The 24,857-nt window shown below is 43.3% G+C and overlaps 1 protein-coding gene across 2 annotated transcripts in view; it reads right to left on the bottom strand.

The window, feature by feature from the left end:
- Positions 1-24,857, bottom strand: part of LOC129708687 (chemokine-like protein TAFA-3) — a 185,398-nt gene that overhangs the window by 65,821 nt on the left and 94,720 nt on the right. Inside the window, exon 3 of one of the 2 annotated variants that reach the window (XM_055654612.1) lies at positions 15,946-16,073. In XM_055654612.1, coding sequence (XP_055510587.1) covers positions 15,946-16,073 — 128 coding nt within the window. Of the gene's footprint in view, positions 1-14,460; positions 16,074-24,857 lie in introns of those variants that run through there. The other variant, XM_055654611.1, reaches the window with a different exon arrangement.

Raw genomic sequence — 24,857 nt, forward strand, 5'->3', positions numbered from 1 at the left:
CCCTAGGTTGGGAACCCTTGCCCTAGACTTTGTACAAAATTTCCACGTAGATACAACATGGTTACGTTCTGAGATCTAAGATAGCTCTTTGACAACATGGTTTGAAAGTCATTTTCCAGGGACTTCATATATAGGTGGATAAGACACTACAAACATGCACCCAATTGGCCTTGAAAAAAGTTGCAGAAAAGCAGTGGCAAACTTTAAAGAAAACTATGGCCGATCGCAAAAGGCGAATTATTCTGACTTCCCTCTAGGTCCTGGTGATTTGCAAGGAAAGTTTGATTAGTATTTCATCTCTTGCCTTTGACCAACCATCTGCCTATCAAACCCTCCCTCTTCTCATCACCTGCATCCACCTATCATTCGCCAAGTATTGTCCTATCCTCACTTCTCCTCTTGCTCCACCATTCCATGCACAATCCATCTCAAGAAGAGTCCCGACCCAAAACATCACCTATCCACATTCTCCCAGGATGCAGCCTGACCCATTAGGTTACTCCGGCACTTAACGTCTCTTTTTCTAAACCAGCATCTGCAGTTTGTTGCTCTTCCAGGATTAATTTGGTCCTGTAAAGGGACCTGCTTTGCAATCTTCTTTTTGTTTTTGATATAGGTTCTCCATGTGAAACTTTAAGTTAATTATTTTCATGTTTTCATCGACTGGTAGATATTTTGTACCCTTCTCCCTGCCTGGATATCTGTATACCTATCACAATCGATTGCCAGCAGTACTTACCAGTTTTTTTCTGGCTTGAGATACTATTTTCGAAGCTTTCGAGCAGAAATACAATTAATGTTAACAAGTGTGGACTAAAAAGTCTGAATTTCCCCACTTGCAAAGCAGCATGTCATTAAAATGCAAATGAAAAACTAAGAGAATCAATGACCCAGTTAGGTATCATTTGCATTGAAGTCCTGTGCTCTCAGCATGCCACCAAAAGCAATAAAATAAACCAATACATTCCAAGCCACGAGAAGCCAATTTATTAAAATGTTCTGAAATAAAACTAAAGGATAGATGCGAATGGGGCATTTGGCAGATACAAGTTTATGGAACTTAAGTTTAGTTTAGTTTAGAGATACAGCGCGGAAACAGACCCTTTCGGCCCACAGGGTCCGCGCTGACCAGCGATCCCCGCACATTCACACTAGAGACATTTCTTTACATTTACCAAGACAATGAACCTACAAACCTGTACGTCATTGGAGTGTGGGAGGAAACCGAAGATCTCGGAGGATACCGACGCAGGTCACGGGGAGAACGTACAAACTCCATACGGACAGCACCCGTAGTCAGGATCGAACCCGAGTCTCTAGCGCTGCAAGTGCTGTAAGGCGGACACTCTACCGCTGTGCGGCGCCACCGTGCCGTCCAATTTTTTTATTTGCGGACATCTGTCCATGGGACAGATGCACTACAATGGTGAGAACTATATTCTGCTCTCTGTATCTTTCCCTTTGACCTACCCATTGTAATTGAGTATGACGATTGTATTTATGTACAGTATATCTGATCTATTTCGATAGCTTGCAAAACAAAGTTTTAACAGCACATCAGTACACGTGACAATAATAATCCTAAACCTAAACCAAAGGGGCACAAAGTGCTGGAGCAACTCAGGGCAGCAATAGTGGTGCAGCAGTAGAGTTGCTGCCTTGTGGGCTTGACTGCAGGAGACTATACAGCGGCCACATTCGCAGGTAGTTGCCGAGGATCGCCTACATAGTTGTGAGGAGTTCCCGCATTCTGGGAACTACTCGCTGCCTCACTCATGTTGAAAAATTAGCGGCGACTAGAATGGAGCCGCCATGGAGAGTAGCGAGAATTCTCATGCCATAGATGGGTCGCCAGGAGGTCCTAGTGGGTTGCCAGGAAGGTTCTCGTAGGTTGTAGCCGGTGCTGACCGGTGAGTTTTATTTGCTCATTGGGGAAAAAAATCGTAAGCAGTAGTTTTCAGAGCCAAGGTGAACCGACCGGTAATGTTAATGTCCGCCGAGCTTTACAAACGTCTCTCTCTGGCTTCTTAAAATTTGTCTCCACTCCTTCTCACCCCTTCCCCCCCTCCTTCCCCCCCCCCCCCCCCCCCATCTTTTAAAGAACTTACCGTACACTGTGCTTTAGCCATCTTAATTGCAGCACCAACCTTCCTGTTCATCGCGGTATCACATTGGCTTTGCTCCATGTGAATTTCACTCAGACGGCGCTCCCCCCGCTTGCCCTGTCCCCCACCTGCATAACGGGCTGGTGAAGGAAGCGATATGTGTGTGTGTGTGTGTGTTCCACTCTGACAGTCGCCGGCATTACAGCGCCAGATACCCGAGTTCGGTCCTGACTACGGGTGCTGTCTGTATGGAGTTTGCCTGTTGTCCCCATAACCGCGTGGGTTTTCGCCGGGTGCTCCAGTTTCTTCCCACACTCTAAAAAATATACAAGTTTGTAGGTTAATAAGCTTCGATAAATATTGTAAATTGTCCCTAGTGTATAGGATAGTGGTCATGTACAGGGATTGCTAGTCGGCGCAGGCATGGTGGGTTGAAGGGCCCGTTTCATCACTGTATCTCTAAACTAAACTGCAAAAAAAATTAAAGAAAATTACGGAGTGCAGCAAAAAGTGCATTGAAGAGACATTGGGACAGGTGGATGGGAAAGGTTTGGAGGTATGGACCAGGCACGGACAAATTGTACCAGTAGATGGGGCATCTTAGTCGGCATGGGCAATTTGGGCTGAAGGGCCTGTTTCCGTACTGTACGACTCTGACATGATAAATGAGTTGATTTAAGTCACTGTTAACATTGAACGAGATCTTCTGTCAGTTTCTGATGGCTCTGTTTATAGAGAACATGACAAACAACAAAATGTGCTCTTTCGACATAAAAAAGTCTCAGACACCTTTTATGTAGAAAAACGAATAGAGGCTGACACTGTGTCAGAAATGAAGATGAAAAGCCAGGTGGAGAACATTAGTGTACGAGCTCCAAATTGTGGCATGAAAGTGGAGGGAGGTTTTAGAAGCTTTAGTGAAATTAATGAATGGGAGTTTTGCGGCATAAATGGTGCTATCAAGAAGTTTGAAGTTCAATTTATTGTCAGGTGTACCGAGGTACAGAGAGAAGAAAGTATGTCAATGGCAATATAACACTGGAAGGGGTTGCAAAGTTAGCACATGGCTAGATTTTTAACTAATCAGAATTTTCAGCAAAAACTCCTATTACTGATGTTGATATCAATTAATCTTGTTGGGTTATGAGTCATGGAACATAGTGCCTGAATTTTATTTTAACATTTTACATCCAGATTTAAGAATACTGATCATGTCCAAAGTCTTCCCAGTCAGCTATTGTATAGAACACAGCACAGTGCAGCACGGCAACAGGCCCTTCGGCCCACAATTTCTCTGCCAAACATGATGTCAAGTTAAACATGGAATATAGAACATATACAGGATAGAAGAAGACACAGAGTGCTGGAATAACTCAGTGGGTCAGGCAGCATCTCAGGAGAAAGTGGATAAGCAACATTTCGGGTTGGGTCCCTTCTTCAGACTGAAGAAGAGTCTGATGTCTGGAGAAGGGTCCCAACTGTCGCCCATCCATGTTCTCCTGAGATGCTGCCTGACCCACTAAGCTCCTCCAGTACTCTGTGTCTTCTTTTGTAAACCAGCATCTGCGATTCCTTGCTTCTGTAGAACAGTGCAGCGCAGGATAGGGCCCTTCGGCTCAGTTTGGACTGTGCCGAACATGATGCCAAGTCAACCATAGAATATAGAATAGTATAACACAGGATCAGATTCTTCACTCCATAATGACTGTGCCAAACATGAAGCAAAGTCTCCTCTGCCTGCACATGATCCATATCCCTCCATTCCCTGCATATCTACATGCCTATCTTAAAGCCACTAAATGCCACCTCCATATCTGCCTCCACCACCACAAACCACCCTCTGTGTTAAAAAAAGCTTAACCCTTGCAACTCCTTTAAACTTTGGCCCACTCATCTCAAAGCTGTGCCCTCTAGTCCTTGACATCTCCATTGTAAGCAAACTCCAATACTGATTACTCTGTACAAAATCATGATTAAAAAAACACAGATTTCACAAGATCCACGATTGGTAAGTAAATTATCTCACTGGAACAGTGAGGCCACACACAAATTGGAGGAACATCACCTCATATTTCGCTTTGGTAGCTTACAACCCAGCAGTATGAATGTTGATTTTTCTAATTTCAAGTAACACCTCCCTCACCCTAGTTGTCCTACTAGTTTCAATGTTTGAATCCCTCGTGTTATCGCCTCTTCCCCAGGTAACAAAGGGCCATTGTGGGCTCCACCCTTCCTTGAACATCTGTTGTTGGCCGTGATTTGTTCTGAACTTTTTCTACCTCCAGTTCTCCTCCTCTTTCCCCACCCCAGTAGGGTTCCGACCCAAAACGTCACCTATCCTTTTACCTCCACAGGTGCTGCGTGACCCGTTAAGTTACTCCAGCACTTTGCGTCTATCACTGGAACAGTACTTTTATTTGATCAACTTTCACAGACAGAATGGAAGAAAGTTAAAGACTATTACATTCACAGGTGTTTAGGGTATTGTGTAGTTGCAGAACACTGACTTGACATGTACAGAGTAAAATTCAATATCGGCACAGGCACAAAACTGCCGTTAGATTAAAGTATCTGGTTTGACTTGCTGGAGACTAGTCTGCATTCTATTAGACAATCAATACTCCAGTTCTTCTGCACTACTACTAGTATTGTGTTTTCCCCCCAGTATTTGAAAATCTGTCTTCACATCACTCCAGATTGATTAATGCCGCAGTAACCAAATAAAATTTGTTATACAATAGCGATTTAGTCGTATGTGAAGAGAAAGCTTGGTAAATAAAACAGCAACATTTACATTTTGGTCATTATAAATGCAAAGTGAAAACAACACGAAGAACTAGAATTCGGAAGAATTCTGAAGAGGTCTGAAGAAGGGTCTCGACCCGAAACGCCACCTATTCCTTTGCTCCATAGATGCTGCTGCCCCTCCCGCTGAGTTTCTCCAGCATTTTTTGTTTACCTTCAAAGAACTTGAATGGTCAGCAAGAGCACAAAGTGCTGAGTAACTCAGCGGGCCAGGCAGCATCTCTGGAGGATTTCGATTGCCGATGTTTCAGGTTGGGACCCTTCTTCAGACCTGCTGACCCATTGAGTTACTCCAGCACTTTAAGCTCTACACAAGATTCCACCACCTACAGTCGCTTGTGTCTAGATTGGCCTGCAGTCTGTTTAGGTACACTGCGCAATCCAATTTCAACGAAAGGCGTAATGTTGTCAAATCTTTGTTGTCAATTAAGAGCCAAGAGTGTTTAACTGTCATATGTATCGGCAAGGAACCAATTAAGATTTTACTTGCTACAGCTTAATGGGCCTGATGATGTAATAATACACAAATATATATATAATAATAAGTAATACAAGGGAAGCATCATGGTGCAAAACCAAATTCTGCCGTGCAATCAAAGTTGCTTAGTTTACTCTATTGTCACGTGTACCGGGGTACAGTGAAAAGCTTTTTATTGCATACTAACCAGTCAATGGAAAGACTATACATGATTACAATCGAGCCATCCACAGTGTACAGATACATGATAAAGGGAATAAACAATCTTCTATGTTTAGGTGTCTGGAACGAGCTGCCAGAGGAGGTCGTTGAGGCAGGTACTATTACCATATTTAAGAAACATTGAGGCAAGTACACAGATAGGAGATGGGCCAAACGCAGGTAGGTTAGACTAGTGTAGATGGGACATGTTGGACGGCGTGGGCAAGTTGGGCCGAAGGGCCTGTTTCCACGCTGTATGACTCTGAATCTCACACAAAACCCATGAAAAACATAAACACAGTAAAATAGCAAGAATTGTTACCATTGCTCAAAAACTGAGACCATTATTAAGAACAACTAACAATCGAGAGATTTGCCTTCAGGCAATTTCTGTTTATGCTTGCCTTCTTCCGTCTGTTCGTGTTGGTCCGGAGTCTATCAGAGCTGGAGAATATAAACTTCTAACCTTTATGACATCTTTCAAGTGATGACAAATTGCCTCTCTTTTTCAGTTCCTGAGAGTAATCTATATTAATAGCACACAACCTTAAAATGTAAGGTGCATACATGCACTCCATTAGCAAGGTTAAATCCCCAAATACACTGGGTCATCTCGATTTCAACAAAGCTGACCAAAGATTATTTTAATTTTGGAATGAAAGTTTTGATGAGATATTGTACAGAGCAGGTAGCCTTGATATTTACAAGGAGGTGAGGAAGGAGGGTGGGGTGTCACAGCTTGCTACTAAAACGTGAGCCTTGGATCAAACCCACATTTAAGTGATATGATTGCATTCCTTTCTCGTCAACACCTTTCCAGATCGCTTTATCTGCGCTATTTTTGGAGACAAAATGTACGCGTATAAAATTAAAGATTAAGCTACATTCATCAACAATTATTTCCAATGAATATACCCACCCCTATACCCCCCTTCTATTTTGATTTTGTGACTAACCAACTTCTAAATTAAGCAATACAACATGTAAGCAGGCCCTTCGGCCCGCTGAGTCCATGCCGACCAGCGATCATCCTTGCGCTAGTTCTATCCTACACTGGGGGCAGTACGTGGCACAGTGAAAGAGTTGCTACCTTACAGCGCTAGAGACCCGGGTTCAATCCTGACTACGGGTGCTGTCTATACGAAGTTTGTATGTTCTCCCTGTGTCCACATGGGTTTTCGCCAGGTACTCTGGTTTCCTCCCACACTCCAAAGACATGCAGGTTTGTAGTTTAATTGACCTCAGTAAAAATTGTAAAATGTCCCCCGTGTGTAGGATAGTGCTAGTGTACGAGGTGATCGTTGATCGGAAGGACTCGGTGGGCCGAAGGGCCATGATCGTGCTTTATCTCTAAAGTAGAGAGGCCAATGATAGGGACAATTTACAAAAGCCAATTAACCCACAAACCTGCACATATTTGGAATGTGGGAGGAAACCCACATGGTCACAGGGCCAACATGCAAACTACATACAAACAGCACAGAGGTCAGGATCGCATCCGGATCTCTGGCGCTGTGAGGCATCAACTCTACCACTGCACCACAATGCCGTTTTGCAAGTAAAAAAAATTATTATATATTAATTACTGAAAAATATTAAATCAACACGTTAAAAACAATACATATTATTACAATAGAGGGCCTGTCCCACTGTACGAGGTAATTCAAGAGTTCTCCCGAGTTTCCCCCGATTCGAACTCGCAGAACTACAGTAATAGCCGTCCGTAGGTACTCGGGACTCTTGTGGACATTTTTCACAGTGCTGAAAAAACTTCACGAGTTACTGCGTTTTCCCGAGTACATGCCGTTAGCATTACGAGCCGTTACGAGACATCCACAAGCTCCGATGTAGCCGCTTCATACATTCTACGTACTTACCACGAGTTTGATTTTTTTTTTAACTCGGGAGAGCTCTTGAATTACCTCGTACAGTGGGACAGGCCCTTAACATACCCTTAAAAAATGTTACCAAACAGATATGTCACATTGCCAGAACCTTGTAGCGATGTCAATGCATCATACCAGATCTTAATGTCACAATAAAAAAATCACTGTACATGATAAAGATGTTCCCAAAAACCTCTGGGCCTGGAAGCATGTTTGCACAAGCCAAAAACACGCACTTCATACTTTTATCAAGTCTGAGGTTTAAAATTCTACCCACCCACTTAATCCCCCGTATCTCACTGCGCCGAGGCAAGCATCTTATCGGGATGCATCAAAGCATGGTTTGGGAACAGTTCCATCCAAGATCGTAAGAATTTGCAGAGAATTGCAGACGCAGCCCAGACCATCACACAAACCAACTTTCCTTCCATTGACTCCATTTACACTTCATGCTGCCTCGTTGAGGCCACAAGCATAACCATGGATGAGTCTCATCCCAGTCACTCCCTCTTCTCCCCTCTCCCATCAAACAAGTGGTACAGAAGTTTGAAAATGCACACCTACAGATTCTAGGACAGGTTCCTCACGGCTGTTATCAGGCAACTGAATCATTCTATCAACAACTAGAGAATAGCCCTGAGTTACTATCTACCTGATTGGAGACCCACGGTCTATCTTTAAACAAACTTTATCTTGCACTAAACATTATTCCCTTGTAACTGTACGCTGTGGATGGCTCGATTGTAATCATGTATAGCCTTTCCACTGAGTGGATAGCACACAACAAAAGCTTTTCACTACCACAGTACACGTGACAATAAACTAAGCTTAAAACTAAACACAGTTTAATGGTGGACAAAAATGCTGGAGAAACTCAGCGGGTGAGGCAAAATCTCTGGAGCGAAGGAAATAGGCGATGTTTCGGTCGAGACCCTTCTTCAGATTGATGTGAGGATGGGGGGGGGGAGGTTGGAAGAAGAAAGGAAGAGGCAGAGACAGTGGGCTGTGGGAGAGCTGGGAAGGAGAGAGGAAAGAAGGAGAAAGCAGGAATTGGAGAAGTCAATGTTCATACCGTTGGGGTGTAAACTACCAAAGCAAAATATGAGGTGCTGCTCCTCCAGTTTACGGTGGGCCTTACTGGCCATGGAGGCGGCACAGGACAGAAAGGTCAGATTCTGAATGGGAGGGGGAATTGAAGTGCTGAGCCACAGGGAGATCAGGTTGGTTATTGCGAACCGAGCGGAGGTGTGGGGCGAAGCAACGCCAAGCCTACGCTTGGTCTCACCGATGTAGAGCAGCTGACATCTAGAGCAGCTGATACACTAGATGAGGTTGGAGGAGGTGCAGGTGAATGGTTTTAACAGTGTATAGTTTAAGATTTATTATTGTCACGTGTACCATGGTACAGTGAAAAACTTTGCTTTGCATGCTTTCTAATAAAATCAGATAATACTACAGGCACTCACTGAACCCTTACGCAAGTCAGATTTAAATAAGGCAGAATCAACCAACCCCCCTTAAATAACTCGCTGGGTCTGAAGAAGGAACCTGACCCAAAACGTCACCTGTCCGTGTTCTCCAGAGGTGCTGCCTGGCCCGCTGACTTACTCCAGTACTTTGTGTCTGTCACTGAGAGTATGAACTGTCACAGCGGCGTCCGGCTACGTCCAGGGCACTTTCTGTGACGCACGGCCTTCTGGGTAAACACCGCCACCATTGCTGGCTTGTTTCCGATGTAAACCTGAGTGATCGTACAGTCTTGTGGAAGTTACAAACTGCCAGAATTGTAAGTAAGTAAGTAAGTGCGAGTTTCCGCAAGTTGGGAGTATATGTATACGTGAATACAATCAAGCCAAACTCATGTACAGTAGTGAGAGCCAAGAGGAAGATGCAGAGTGCAGAATATAGTTCTCAGCATTGCAGCCCATCAGTTCCACAGACAAAGTCCAATGTCTGCAATGGGGTTGAGGTGAATTGGACAGTACCCTAGCTTATAGAAGGACCATAAAGAGGCTTGATAACATAGTGGAAGAAGCTGTTGGTGAGTCTGAATACCCTTCAATTCTATTATTATCAAAGCATGCTTCAAAACACAAGGCAGATTGAGATCACACCGATCCTTTGTCAATATATTTTTCTTATTGATTTCTTTATACAGAATAATGACCTATTTGAATAATGTTAGGACTGAAACAAAAGTTTACACTTTGGCTTTTTGGGTAGCATTGGCTTTAACAATAACTTGTAGACTCAATAGCTTTGATCACAACATCAAGACGTTTGAGAGGCGATACCATCACAACATGACAGATGCTTTTTGCTCTGCCCACCCACGTATTGCAGGCAGTTTCTGTTCTTGCTTCTCTTGCTGTTCATGCAGTACTGTTCCTATGGCTACCTAGTTCCAATTCACTCGGTTTTCTTGTGGAATGGTGAAACATGTAGAAAGAACAAGCCAAAGTATTACATGCAGAAGAAAATGCAGTTAAAAAGATTTTTTGCCAGTGGAGATTTGTCACGGGTGGAAATGTCAAAGACTACAGGGCATAGCTTTAAGGTGAGAGGGGCAAAGTTTAAAGGAGACATGATGGGCAAGTTTATTACATAGTGGGTGAGTGGAACATGCTGCTAGAGGTGATGGTGGAGGCAGATATGACGGTGGCATTTAAGAGGTTTTAGATACATTCTTGGATAGGCAAGGAATTGAGGAATATGGATCATATGTAGGGCAGAGGAGATTAGTTTAACTTGGCATTTTAAACATAGATTAGTATGGGTGTCAGGGGTTATGGGGAGAAGGCAGGGGAATGGGGTTGAGAGGGAAAGATAGATCAGCCATGATTGAATGGCAGAGTAGACCTAATTCTGCTCTTATAACTTGCGAACATGAATATTTTCTTCAGCACCGACATTGTGGGACGAAGCGCCTGTTAGCATGCTGTACTTTTCTATGGGCACAATGAATGGCAGATGATGGTTTGTACAAAAAAGTCACAAAGTGCTGGACTAACTCAGTGGGTCAGACAGCATGTCTGGAAAGCATGAATAGGTAACGTCTCAGAAGAACGTTGTCCATTCTTGTGCTCAGGAGTTGCTGCCTGACCCACTAAGTTACTCCAGCAGTTTGTTTCTTGTTTTCTGTAATTTTCTATGCTCTAAATACTATGCACTGTTGAAGAATAAAAAAGGGTGTCAGGACATTACCCCAAATTATTAAGGAGTTACCAATGATAGCCAGATAATAAATTGCTATTTCTTTATATGCTACCAAGCATGAAAAGAAAGATGAACTAAAGAAAACAGCTCCAAGCATCTATGTTCAATTCTGCGCTTGAAATATCTTCTCCCTTTTCTGTTGCGCTGCTTTCCTTTTACCTCTGTTCACTCCTGAATGCTTTGAGTCTATTGCCAAGTCCATTAGCTTTGCATAATGAAGATTAATTGCCGCATTCATGAACATGAAGAATCTTTTATTTAATCTTCATTCATTAGCTTTCATCCCAGCATTCTTGTACACATCCCCCTCTGAAAGAGTCAAGACTCTCGCTGATCCACAGTGTTAAGGATAACAGCAGCAACCTACAGAAACCCATACAGACATAGCACATGGAAGTGTACGACACAGGAGCAGGCCCTTCAGCCCACAATGTCTCTGCTGAACTTGATGCCAAGATAAACTGATCTCCTCTGCCTGCACATGATCCATATCCAGCCATTCCCTGCATAACAATAGAAAATAGACAATAGGTGCAGGAGTAGGCCATTCGGCCCTTCGAACCAGCACCACCATTCGCTGTAATCATGGCTGATCATCCACAATCAGTACCCCGTTCTTGCCTTTGTTCCATATCCATTGACTTTATTATCTTTAAGAGCTCTATCTAACTCTCTCTTGAAAGCCTCCAGAGAATAGACCTCCACTGCCTTCTGAGGCAGAGAATTCCACAGATTTGCAACTCTCCGTGAGAAAACGTTTTTCCTCATCTCCGTTCTAAATGGCTTAGACCCCTATCCATGTTCCTATCTAAAAGCCTCAAATGCCACTATCGTATCTGCCTCCACCACCAACCCTGGCAATGTGAACCGGGTACCACTATTCTCTGTGTAGAAAACTTTGCCCCTCTCACCTTAAAGCAATGAGGCTAGAGGCTAAGGGCTAAGGGCGGCATGGTGGCGCAGCGGTAGAGATGCTGCCTCACAGCGCCAGAGACCTGGGATTGATCGTGACTACAGGTGCTGTTTGTACAGAGTTTGCACGTTCTTCCTGTGACCGTGTGTTTTTCCCGGGTGCTCCGGTTACCTCTGACACAAATGTGCAGGTTTGTAGGTTAATTGGCTTCGGTAAAATTGTAAATTGTCTCTAGTGTGTAGGATAGATTAGAAATAGGTTAGAGAAATCAATATTCATACTGCTGGGTTTTAAGATGCTCAAACAAAATACAATATAAGGTGCTGTTCATCTAATTTGCATTTTGTCCTCACTCTGACAATGGAGGAGGTCTAGGACAGAAAGGTCCATGTGGGAATGGGAAGGGGAGCTAAAGTGCCCACACTGACCTTTCTGTCCAGGGCCTCCTCTATTGTCAGAGTGAGGCCAAACTCAAATTGGAGGAACAGCACCTCATATTTTGCTTGGGCAGCTTATAAACCCAGAGGTTTGAATATTAATTTATTTAACAAGTCATCCTTGCATCCCCTCCTCTCTCTGTCGCTTCCCCACCCTAGTTGACATACTAGTTTCAGTGCCCTCCTGTTGAGTTTCGTTGTCTGTATAACTCATTTTCACCCAGCCCACAGCCAACAATGGACTATTTCCTTGATCATTATTACTTTTTTGCATATCTTTAATTCATTTGTCCATCTATATCTTTTGTTTCCCTTTCACCTGACTCTCAGTTTGAAGGAGGATCTCGACCCGAAAGTCTCCAATTCCTTTTCTCCAGAGATACTGCCTGACCCACTGAGTTACTCCAGTTTTTGTATCTATCTGTTTATTCATGTTGCCTTCAGATAAAAGAGAAGTATTGTGGCAGTGATATAAAGTGTGCTTTTTATTCCTTCGTGGAAATAATAATGCATGCAATTTGTTTTGTTCCAACAGTATTTCTCTAACTTCAAGTAATCCCTTAGTTCCCTCCCCCCCCCCCCCCCCCCCCCCCCCCCTCCCCCACCCTAGGCATCCTGTAGAAGGGTTTTGGCCGGAAACGTTGCCTATTTCTTTCGCTCCATAGATGCTGCCTCACGCGCTGAGTTTCTCCAGCATTTTTGTCTACGTAGCAGTTTCAATGTTCGCATCCCTTCATCCCTCTCATTATCACACCTTCCACAACCAACCATGGGCCATCATGGGCTCCAACCTTCCTTGGTCATCTGTTGCCAGCCCTGATTTTTCTAGCCTGATCCAGCCTCCAGTAACCCCCCCCCCCCCCCCCCCCCCCCCCCCCCATACTTTCAGTCTGAAGAAGGATTCTGACCCGAATCGTCACCCATCCTCTTTCTGCAGATATGCTGCCTGAGTTACTCCAGCACCTTGTGTCTAACCTGTATAAACCAGCATCTGCAGTTCCTCCTTACACAGTAATAAATAGCAATTTAAAGTACTGTTATCATAAAAGATATAGAGAGATAGGTCGAGCTTTGTAATATATTGCTATGCTTTTCTATTGCTGTGTATGGCAAGAAGACCTTGCATTTCCACCCAATATGTGTTTACGTTGTCTCATTACTGTGGTTACCAGCACTTAAAGGAGTTCATTCATAAATTGACTTCCACATTGACATCAAACATCATCCCCAACAATACAGCACTCTGCAACTGGGTTATTAAAGCTTTGGATGTTTGTAGCATTGACCACTGCTTCAAGCACGTTAGTGGATCATAATTACAGGTGGGCGGAGATACACTATTAGTTTGGCAAGACAACTCACAAATGACAACCGCTGACAGCTCTATCCTCTCAACATTCTGCTTCAATATGAGACCTGGTTGCCCAAGGAAATATAAGCAGTTTAGAAGGATGAGGGGGTACCTCATTGAAACTTACTGAATAATGAAAGGCCTGGACAGAGTGGATGAGGAGATGATATTTCCACTAGTGGGAAAATCTAGGACCAGAGGCCGTCGCCTCAGAATAAAAGGACGTACCTTTACAAAGGAGTTGAGGAGGAATTTCTTTAGTCAGAGGGTGGTGAATCTGTGGAATTAATTGCCACAGAAGGTATTGGAGGCCATCAATGGATATTTTTAAGGTGGAGAGTGACAGATTCCTGATTAGTAAGAGTGTTAAGGTGTTGTGGGGAGAAGGCAGGAGAATGAGGTTGAGGGGGAAAGATAGATCAACCATGATTAAATGATGGAGTAAACCCGATGGGCAGAATGGCCTCATTCTGCTCCTATAACTTATGAACCATGCAACTGCTTATATTTCCTACTGTGATAGGATTTCACTAAGTAAATGATTTGAAGCTATATAGTCACAAAGTCCAGCAGTACGGAAGCCCAACTCGCCAATGCCACCCAAGATGCCCCATTTAAGCCAATCCCACTTGCGGGCATTTGGTTTATATCGCTCTAAACCTTTCTTATCCATATACTGTGCCTGTCCAATGGTCTTTTACCTGCTGGTACAGGACCTGCCTCAACTACCTCCCCAGGCAGCTCGTTCCATATACCCACCATCCTCTGTGAAAAAACTACTATCAGGTTCCAATTCAATTTTCCCTCTCCCACCTTAAACCTCTGCCCTCTGGTTCTTAATTCCGCTATCCTGGCTAAAAGACACTGATGATTTTATACAACGCTATGTTATACCCCTCAGTTTCCTGCGCTCCAAGAAATTAAGTCCTAGTCTGCCCAAAACCTCCCTAAATGTTATTCCCTTATCATGTATCTGTACATTGTGAATAGTGCAATTGTAATCAAGTATTGTCTTTCCGCTGACTGGTTAGCACACAACAAAAGCTTTTCACTGTACCTCGGTACACTTAACAATAAACTAAACGAAAGTGAACTAAATTAAAGTAAACTAAAATAACTAATTCCACCCCTCAAGTGCTAGCTACATCTTCAGAAATATTCTCTGCACTCTTTCCAGCTTAACAACATCCTCCCTATAGCAGGGTGACCCAATCCGAGTACTCTAATTGCGGCTTCCCCAATGTGTTACGGTCAGCTTTGTGCAACAAGATGCGGTGGAGGAACAGAAATTACTATTGGGGACACAAGTCCACATGCAACAGTGCAGTAAAATTCCGCATGAATTTCCAAGTTGCTGCTTCCTACGTATCATTGATAATTATCGATTCCTCATGGGGTATTATTCCCATTTTTTGCACCATCTTTTCCTTCCCATCTTCATCATGCAGAATACATTACTAGAAGAATGCAATTTAGACTTCATAGATACAGCGTGGAAACAGGCCCTTCAACCCACTGCTTACGTGCTGACTAGCGATCATCCCGTACACTGGCATTATCTTACACACAAGGAACAATTTGTAATTTTACCAAAGCCAATTAACCTACAAACCTGTACGTCATTGGAGCGAGGGAAGAAACGGGGGCACCCTGAGATAAGCTACACAGTCTCTACAGGGAGAACGTACAAACTCCATACAGGCAACACCTGTAGTCAGGGTCAAAAACGGGTCTCTGGAGCAGGAAGGCAGCAACTCTACCGCAGCGCCACCATGCCACCATGCCAATATTTAATTCACATCTTCCTTTTCCATAAACAGTTAACATAATACAATTATGTAAAACCATATCTATTTATCCACTTGCAGGCAAAAATATGTAATGAGTTTACTTGCAAGTCAGTTGGCTTTGTTCAATACATCACAGCATGCATTATACAATGAATGTGGGTATATTTGCTTTAGATATCGACTTGATAAATAAGCTATTGCATTGGGTAAAGACTCAGAGTCTCTTATCCAGAGCAGGGGAATCAAGGATTCGAGGGCATAGGTTTAAGGTAAAGGGGGAAAGATTTAATTGGAATCTGAGGAGTAACATTTTCACACAAAGGGCAATGGGTGTATAGAACGAGCTGCCAGAGGAGGGACTATTACAACACAAAGGTGCCGTCATGTACTTGCGATGTTCTTCTCCGTTTTCATGTTCTACAATAACATTCTACAATACATAGATTAGCAAGTGGCCCCTATGCTTGTGGGGCCCCGGGCAACAGCCCAGCGTGCCCATGCGTTAAGACGGCCCTGGGGATATGGGGCAAACGCAGGCAGGTGGGACCAGAGTAGATGGGACATGTTGGTCGGTGTGGGCAAGTTGGGTCTAAGGGCCTGTTTCCACGCAATATAACTATGGCTGCAAAATATGCTGATTTAGTTGTGTTTGTTGTTCGGGATAAATCTTACAGATTTTGAAGTTACATTAAAGCTAAGTTCCTCAAAATAATTTATTGAATTCTGTAAATAAACGATACAGTATCGTTGGTGATATGCCTACCGTTACTGTTTTTATTCGACCTCCTGGTTGTGCACAGGTCCACCCTGACTTGTTCATTAATAAACCACAGACTTCTCCTTCCGTGCATGGGATCATATCACACCACTGCTTGCTCTTTACAACTCGAACTGCAAATCAACACACACAAAAAAAAAAGAAACGGTTAGACCACATTGAGAAATGAATAATTGAAACATTCTTTCACAAGTGTAAAATGAAACTGAGCAGTGCAATGAGTTCACCGGATCACACAATAATGGAGAATAATTCACTTGGTGGGCGGTAGAGTTGCTGCTTAACAGCAGCAGAGACCTGGGTTCCCCTGGCACAGGTGCTGTCTGTACGGTGTTTGCATGTTCTCCCCATGACCTGCCTGGATTTCCCTCCGGATGCTGCAGTTTCCTCCTACACTCCAAACACGTACAGGTTTGTAGGTTAATTGGCTTTGGTAAAATTGTAAACAGTCCCGTGTGTGTGTGTGTGTGTAAGATAGTGCTGCGTACAGGAATCGCTACTCGGCGTGGACTCGGTGGGACGAAGGGCCTGTTTCCGCGCTGTTTCTCCAAACTAAACTAAAATGAGAGGTCATTTGGCCTGTGTTAATCATCCATGTTGATGCAGCCAACCTTGTTTCTGCATTGCAGCATTCTGTCACATGAGTTGCAACCCTGGAAACACGACTTTGGTTCAAGCACAAAATGGTGAAAGCTTTCTTTGTAGCTTGATAGCGTCTCAGAGTAAATGAATATGGGGCATTGTACCCGCCACCCTGGTGGAGTGAGGATCGCAAAAAAGCCGGACATAATTTGTCGCTAAATTGACAGTCTCATTAACTAGCTGAAAGGATCGTAACGACGCAAAGTGGACAAAGCCACTGTGGCACAAGTCTTTTGAGATTGACTTAAATGCACATTGTCAGAGATGATCGTTCAGTCTGTTTAAGTAGGTTATGCATGGCTGAGAATGTTTGGCACCAAGACAGGATGCCAATGTGAAAAGGGCTTCATTCAGTAACAAAACCCGATCTCAATTGCAATGAGCGCATGAAATAGAAATGTGTTTAGTTTAGATTAGTCCACAGATACAGCACGGAAACAGACCCTGCGGCCCAAATATTCCACACACTAACACTCGATACAGACAGCACCCGTAATCAGGATCGAACCCTGGTCTCTGGCTCTGGAAGGCAGCATCGCCTAAAGGTTTGCCGTGCCACTCTACCGCCCCTAAAGATTTGCTTCAGTGAAAAAAAAACAAAAGCACAAGATAGACAGACCCTGATGGAACGTAAACTAATTCTTTCCAACTATGTCCCTTTCTGTCTAGGGAAGTTGACTGTGGAGATTTCATCAAAGTGGCTGTCCAATCTTTCAGCAATCTAAGCAGAATGATATGGCGTGAAGGGAAACCAAGGAGACAGAAGATGCAGAAACTGTATTCCTAAAGAAGCATGTCTGATATATTGTTCATTGAATGCAATCTTTAAAATGTGACGCAAAGCCAACATTTAAGCTTTGTTTTCATGGTTCAAAGAAAAGAGTAACTAGGTAAATTCCTGGGATTAGAGACACAGCAAGGAAGCAGGCCGATCGGCTCATCGAGTTGATGCCCATCATTGATCACCCGTTCACATTAGTTTGGAGTTGTCTCACTTTCCCATCCACCCCTACACACTAGGGGCCATTTACAGGGGCCAACTAACCAACAAACCCGCACGTCTTTGGGATGTGGGAGGAAACCGGAGCACCCGGAGGAAACCCATGCGATCACAGAGAGAACATGCAAACTCCACCCAAGGTCTGGATCGAACCCGGATCTCTGGTGTGCTGAGGTAGCAGCTCTACCAGCTGCACTACTGTCCAGTCTCTGCTGGTTTAAAAAAATACATTTTACGTGATGTTAAGGAAGAGGAAAGACAGAGAAACATAATGGACACTAGTTTGATGTTATCCAACTTTCTCATCCACTCCCGACACACATGTGGCAATTTACAGTCCAAGCAACCTACAAAGCCGCATGTCTTTGGGATGTGGGTGGTAACAGGAGTACCAGTGAATTTATTTGAAAAAAGTACTAAGAATAGAAACATTGAAAATAGGTGCAGGAGTAGGCCATTTGGCCCTTCGAGTCATTCAATATGATCATTATTGATCATCCAAAATCAGGACCCCGTTCCTGCTTTCTCCACATATGCCTCATTTCTATTGGCCCTATATCTAACTCACTCTTGAACACACCCAGTGGACTGGCTTCCACTGCCTTCTGTGGCAGAGAATTCCACAGATTCACAACTCTTTCGGTGAAAACGTTTTTCCTCATCTCAGTCCTAAATGACCTACCCCTTATTCTTAAGCTGTGACCCCTGGTTCTGAACTTCCACAACATCGGAAATATTTTTCCTGCATCTAGCCTGTCCAATCCCATGAGAATTTGTTTTCTGTTTCTATAAGATTACCTCTCATCCTTCAAAATTCCAGTTAATATAAGCCTAGTCGATCCATTCTTTCATCATATGTCAGTCCCACTCTCCTGGGAATTAACCTTGTGAACCTACGTTGCACTCCCTCAATAGCAAGCATGTCCTTCCGCAAATTAGGAGACCAAAACTGCGCACAATACTCCGGGTGTGGTCTCATTGTAATATATTCACAGATTTTACACATATTGATTTTAATAGACCGGCACATTAGCGCAGCTGTAGAGTTGCTGCCATATAGCGCCACAGACCTAGGTTTGGTCCTGACTACAGGTGCTGTCTGTACAGAGTCCACACGTTCTCTCTGTGACTGCGTAGGCTTTATTTCTCTCCTCCCACATTGAAATGAAGCTGCCAATTCAGGCACAGAAGCCCACAAACACTGGAAGTGTTCTCAACCCTAAATCATTCTCTTTCCACTTTGCTGTCTGACCTGTTGAGTGCCTCAAACATTTTTTGATTTTATTTCAAATTTTATAAATTCAAGTTTCATAGCGTCCTCAGCTTTTTTGAGATATTTTCAGGGATATTGAGTGATGAATAGGTATTGGTCAAGGCACTAGGATACTCCATAACTCACCATCCAAATTATTTTATGGGATCTTTACCTGAGAGAATAGACAAGGCTTCAGTTTTGGGTATCCATCTACATTTTCCCTCATTGTTATCAACTTCAGGAAACATGGTGGAGAACATGTCACAATCAGCATCAATGGTGCAAAAATCAAAACTGTCGAAAGCTTCAAGTTCCTTGGTGTAAATATTTCCTCTGACTCTCAGTCTCGAGAAGGGTCTCGACCCAAAACATCACCCATTCCTTCTTTCCAGAGATGCTGCCTGTCCCGCTGACTTACTCCAGCATTCTGTGTCTATCTTCGTTGTAAGCCAGCATCTGCAGTTCCTACCTACACATTTTGTCTACTCCACTGCAAAATCTCCTCAAGAAGTACTTTGTTCTCTTTCCTCTCTCCAACGAGAGTTCTGCAATGTTCTCTCTCGCTGCTTCCCCTCTGTGATTCCTCCTGCTCTCCAGCTATCTCAGTGTCTCCCTCTCCCCTGCCTCTCAGTGTGGGGAAGGGTCTCGACATGAAACATCACCCATTCCTTCTATCCAGAGATGTTGCCTGGCCCGCTGAGTTGCTCCAGCATTTTGTGTTTACCAACAACCTATCCTTGACCAGCCACATTAAAGCTATGGCCACAAAAAGCACTTCCTCAGGAGACAAAGGAAGTTGGCATGTCTCCAACAACTCGTGCCAACTTCTACACATGCTCTGTCAAAAGCATGCTGTCGGGTTGCGTCATAGCTTGGCTTGGGAACAGCTCTGCCCAAGACTGTAAGATAAGAGAATTATGGACACAGCCCAGTCGACCCCACAGACCAGACTCCTCACCATCGACTCCATCTACACTTCACGCTGCCTCAGGAAAAAAGTCAACATAATTAAGGACAATTTTCACCCTGGCCATTCCCTCTTCTCCCCTCTCCATTTCGGGCAGAAGACACAAAAGCTTGAAAGCACTCACCACCATTGCTTGGCTTCCACAGCCATCTGTGGCAATGAATTCCACAGAGACACCACCTTCTGGCTAAAAAATCCATCCTCATCCTTATTCTAAAGGGGCGTCCTTTTATTCTGAGTCTGTGCCCTCTGGTCCTCGACTCTCCCACTACTGGTAACATCATCTCCACATCCAATCAATCTATCCAGGACTTTCCTTATTCTTCCAACCCACCCTCGTTGCAGATGCAATAAAACTATGATATGTTTATCTTTGCAGTACCTGTTGTACTTGTGTATGGCTTGAATGTACTCGTGTATGATATGATCTTGTTTAATTACACGTCTCGCAAACAAAAGCTTTTCACTGTCCGTTGGTCCATTTAGTTTAGTTTCGTTCATTACATGTACCGAGATACAGTGAAAAGACTTCAGAGATACAGTGCAGAAACAGGCCCATCGGCCCACTGAGTCCGTCCGCAACTCCCCCCCGCACGCCAGCACTACCAGGGACAATTTACAATTTACAGATGCTAATTAACCTACAAAGTTTTATGCCTTGGGAGGAAACCAGAACACCCGGAGAAAACTCACGGGGTCACAGAGAAAACGTACAAACTCTGTACAGACAGTACCCGTGATCAGGATCAAACCCGGGTCTCTGGCGCTGCCATGCTGGGACTCTACCGCTGCGCCTCCGTGCCACTCCACAATACTCCCTTGCTTATGGAAGGATCCAGGTCCAAAAAAGCTATTTTCATTGTATGCTATCCAGTAAACTACAAGATTATACACGTTTACCATCAAACCGTCCACAGCGCACAGATGTAGGATGAAGAGTATGTCATTCAGTGCAAGATGAAGTTCTATAAAGTAATAAGCCTATAAAACTTTCTTAGGTCGCTTCGGTCGAGAGAAACTTAAACCCAAAATATTCCAACTCAGAGAAAGTGTGTTATCTAAAGATATGCAGCTGGCAGAACAAAGAACCTGCTTGTTAACTTGCAAAATGATATGAATAGTTAGGGAGCTTTAAATATATGTCTGTGTGTAATTACTGTAATCATTGACAAAACATACTGATGCAGCTTTTGTTTGATACCAGAAGTGTTTGTTTAATCCATGTTAAATCTTGCTGCTAATGTTATCTTGGGACCAAAAGCATTTAAGCAAATGTTAGTTGCGTTATTTCTGTAGCTAGTTTAGCTTAGAAACTTCTGAGAAGCTCTCATTAGCATTGCTTCTTCATGGCCATTCAACTGCTGAATACAAACTTCCATTACATAAAGTTGCAAAATTAAATGTATCATAAACAACATAATTTCCAATCTTTAGTAGTACATGACAACAAAATTGTTTAATTTCTGATAACATTTCAGTGAAGTTCCTGTTTAGTTCAGTTTAGTTTGGTTTTGTTTAGAGATACAGCGCAAATCCTTCAAATCCTTCGAGTCCATGCTGCCCAATGATCCTTGTACACTAGCACTATCCTATACACTAGGGGCAATTTACAATATTCACCAAAGCCATTTAACCCATAAACCCGTACGTCTTTGGAGTGTGGGAGGAAACCGAACACCCAGGAAAAACCCACGAGTTCACAAGGAGAACGTACAAACTCCATACAGACAGCGCCTACATTCAGGATCGAACCCGGGTCTCTGGCGCTGTAAGGCAGCAACTCAACACATAGTAATATATGTGTGTGTATAGTAATATATGTGTGTGTGTCAATATACATATATTACTATATATGTGTGTGTAGTAATATACACATATATATATATACACACACACACATCTATACACACACACATATATATATATACACATACACATATATATATACACACATATACATACACATAAACATACACATACACACGCACACATATACACACACACACACATATACACACACACACATATATATATATATATATATATATACACACACACACATACACATTGAACTTTCTTTCATTTATTACATTGTTTACAGGTTACTATGTTGACATATCTGTCTGTTGTGCTACTGCAAGTAGGGATTTCATTGTTATGTTTGGGACATGTGACAATAAAACACTCTTGACTCTGGAAAGTTGTTCCTAACATCCAGAACAAATGTGGAGTCAGATAAATGCTGTAAAATCATTGAACGATCAGCCAAATTCTTTAGTCTTTTAGGAATAATAATATTTTTTGCAATCCTTGTTAATTTCTCTCACCTCACTCTTCACACCTTTGAAAGTGTTGATTTTTCACAGACAGATTTCCCTGTGTGCCCTTTGCTCTCCTGAGCTTTGCACGAGCATTTGGTTGTCTCAACATTGATTGCTGACAGGCTATGGTTCCCTGGAGACTAAACCTGACAATCCCAATTGTGTGTTCAGCTCAACACATCCAAACTTCCTCCCCTCGAGTTTGTGAGCTGCAGTCACATTTATTACCTCTACTGTACGTCGCCTGAGATCCCGTGAATACAAACACAATATGGGACAAACCATGATTTTTTTGGCTTGCCTATTCAGTTTTAGACTTTAAACTTTAAAGATGGAAACAAGCGTGGAAACAGGCCATTCGGCCCACCATGCCCGCAACGACCAGCGATCACCACGTACACTAGCACTCTCCTACACACCAGGGACAATTTACAATTTACAGAAGCCAATTAACCTACAAACCTGTATGTCTTTCGAGTGTGCTCACAGGGAAAATGTACAAACTCTGTACAGACTGCACCCGTAGTCAGGATTGAACCCGGGTCTCCGGTATTGTGAGGCAACGGGACTACCATCTGCGCCACTGTACTGCCCTGAAATGATGACAGAACTAGTGCCAGCTATCAGCTTTTGCCCATCCAAAATGAATCAATGTAAAATCTCACTAAAATTAGCATCGTAACAGAAATAATTCTGCCCACTGATATAGAAAATAATGCTGATCCAATTAAACAATGTACCTTTAAAATGGAGATGAGGAATGTCTTTAGCCAGAAGGTGGTGAATCTGTGGAATTCAATGCCACAAACAGCTGTGGGGGCCGTCATTGGGTATTTTAGTGGCAGAAATTGATTGATTCTTGATTCGCACGGGTGTCTGGGGTTATGGGGAGAGGGCAGGAGAATGGGCTGAGAGGGAATGACAGATTAGCCATGATTGAATGACAGAGCAAACTTTTTGGGCCGAATGGCTTATTCCTGCTCCTATGTCTTATGGTCTTATATTGTGAAGAAATGTAAATGATAATCACAAATGACATGTGGCATTCAAAACAAATTAATATAAATTGAAGCTGTGAGCAAAAGTTTATCAATTTTGAACTGGCATTCAAAAATCTAGTCATGTTTATGGGCACTAGGCTGAAGTGTAATTTGCACAGAGTGCTGGAGTAAGTCAGCATCTGTGGAGAGAAAGGATAGGCAACGTTTTGGGTCCATTTCCCTCCACAAATGCTGCCTGACCTGCTGAGTTCCTACAGCACTTTGTGTTTTGTTCAAGATTCTAGCGCCTGCTGTTTCTCGTGTCTCCAAAGTATCTATTACTTTTGTAGCTCGGTTAATAACATTTTACATTTCACGTATGTGTATCGCTTACAAAAAGCCACCTTAGTATTTTCAGTAATAAACTAGACTAAGTTGGGTCCCATGTTCAGATGGGAGGGCTGTCCCCCAACGCAATATTCCACCTTTCTAGCAATTCCAATATTAGTGGCCAGTGAGGGGGGGGGGGGGGTTCTGGCGCGCTAATATGGGTGTTGTGGGCTGAATGGACTGGTTTCCAGAGAGCTAGTATGGACATTGTGGGCCAAATGGACTGAGTCATGTCCAAGTATCAAGGGTTTTATAGTCCTGCCCCCCCCCCCCTCCCCCCCCCTCGCCCGGTAGAGGCATTACCTTAATCGCGGCAAGAGGATCTCAAGATTTTTTAAACATTCATAACTTTTTTATTTATCATCGATGGGAAAAATCCTCAGGGCCTGCTCAGCGGAGGAGGACTGTGAGTAAGATGGCCCAAATCATAGCGATATACGGCAGCGGTTTTTCTAAAATCTATATAGCGCAAACAGGAAGTGGTCAAGATGAGACTTTTAATTATATAGATTTTGGTTCCTTTCATTTATAAAGACCTTGATTTATTTAACATGCATAGGATTCAAGACTCTTTAATTTATTTCTTTAATGCTTTTTTTTTGGCAAAATTGACATTTAACTTCTGCCAGCACTTCTGATTCAGTGAGAATTCCATCACAACAATGAATATGCCTCTTTCTCAGCACAAAGTGACCCGTTCTCTGCTCCTGTAGCATCAACTAAATCAAATCCAAGTAAATGCCACTTTCTTTTTCTTTTTCTCACACTATTGTGATGATCTCCAGACACGTAAAGTAATAGTGAATGATTGCCGGTTTCCCACACAGGCACAGTGGCACAGCTGGTAGACCTACAGCCTCACAGCGCTCGAGACCCAGGTTCAATCCTGACCTCAGGTGGTATCTGTGTGGAGTTTATACGTTCTCCCTGTGACCGTGGTTTCCCTCTGGGTGCTCTGGTTCCCTCCCACATCACAGAGACGTGCAGGTTTGTAGGTTAATTGGCTTCTGTAACTCACCCCTAGTGTGTAGGGGAGTGGATGAGAAAGTGGGACAACATAGAACTAGTGAGAACGGGTGATCGATGGTCAGCGTGGATTCGGTGGACTGAATGTGCTCAGGTGGTGCAGCTGGTAGAAGTCCTGTTCCACAGCGCCAGAGACATGGGTTTATGTTCTCCACTTGACTGTCGTTTTTCTCTAGGTGCTCCGGTTTCCTCCCACATCCCAACGACGTGCAAGTTTGTAGGTTACTTGGATTCTGTAAATTGCCCCAGGATTGCAGGGTGTTGATGAGACAGTGGGAATAACATATATAGAAAAACATAGAAAATAGGTGCAGGA

The sequence above is a fragment of the Leucoraja erinacea genome, chromosome 24 (assembly GCF_028641065.1).
Source record: "Leucoraja erinacea ecotype New England chromosome 24, Leri_hhj_1, whole genome shotgun sequence".
Lineage (NCBI taxonomy): Eukaryota > Metazoa > Chordata > Chondrichthyes > Rajiformes > Rajidae > Leucoraja > Leucoraja erinaceus.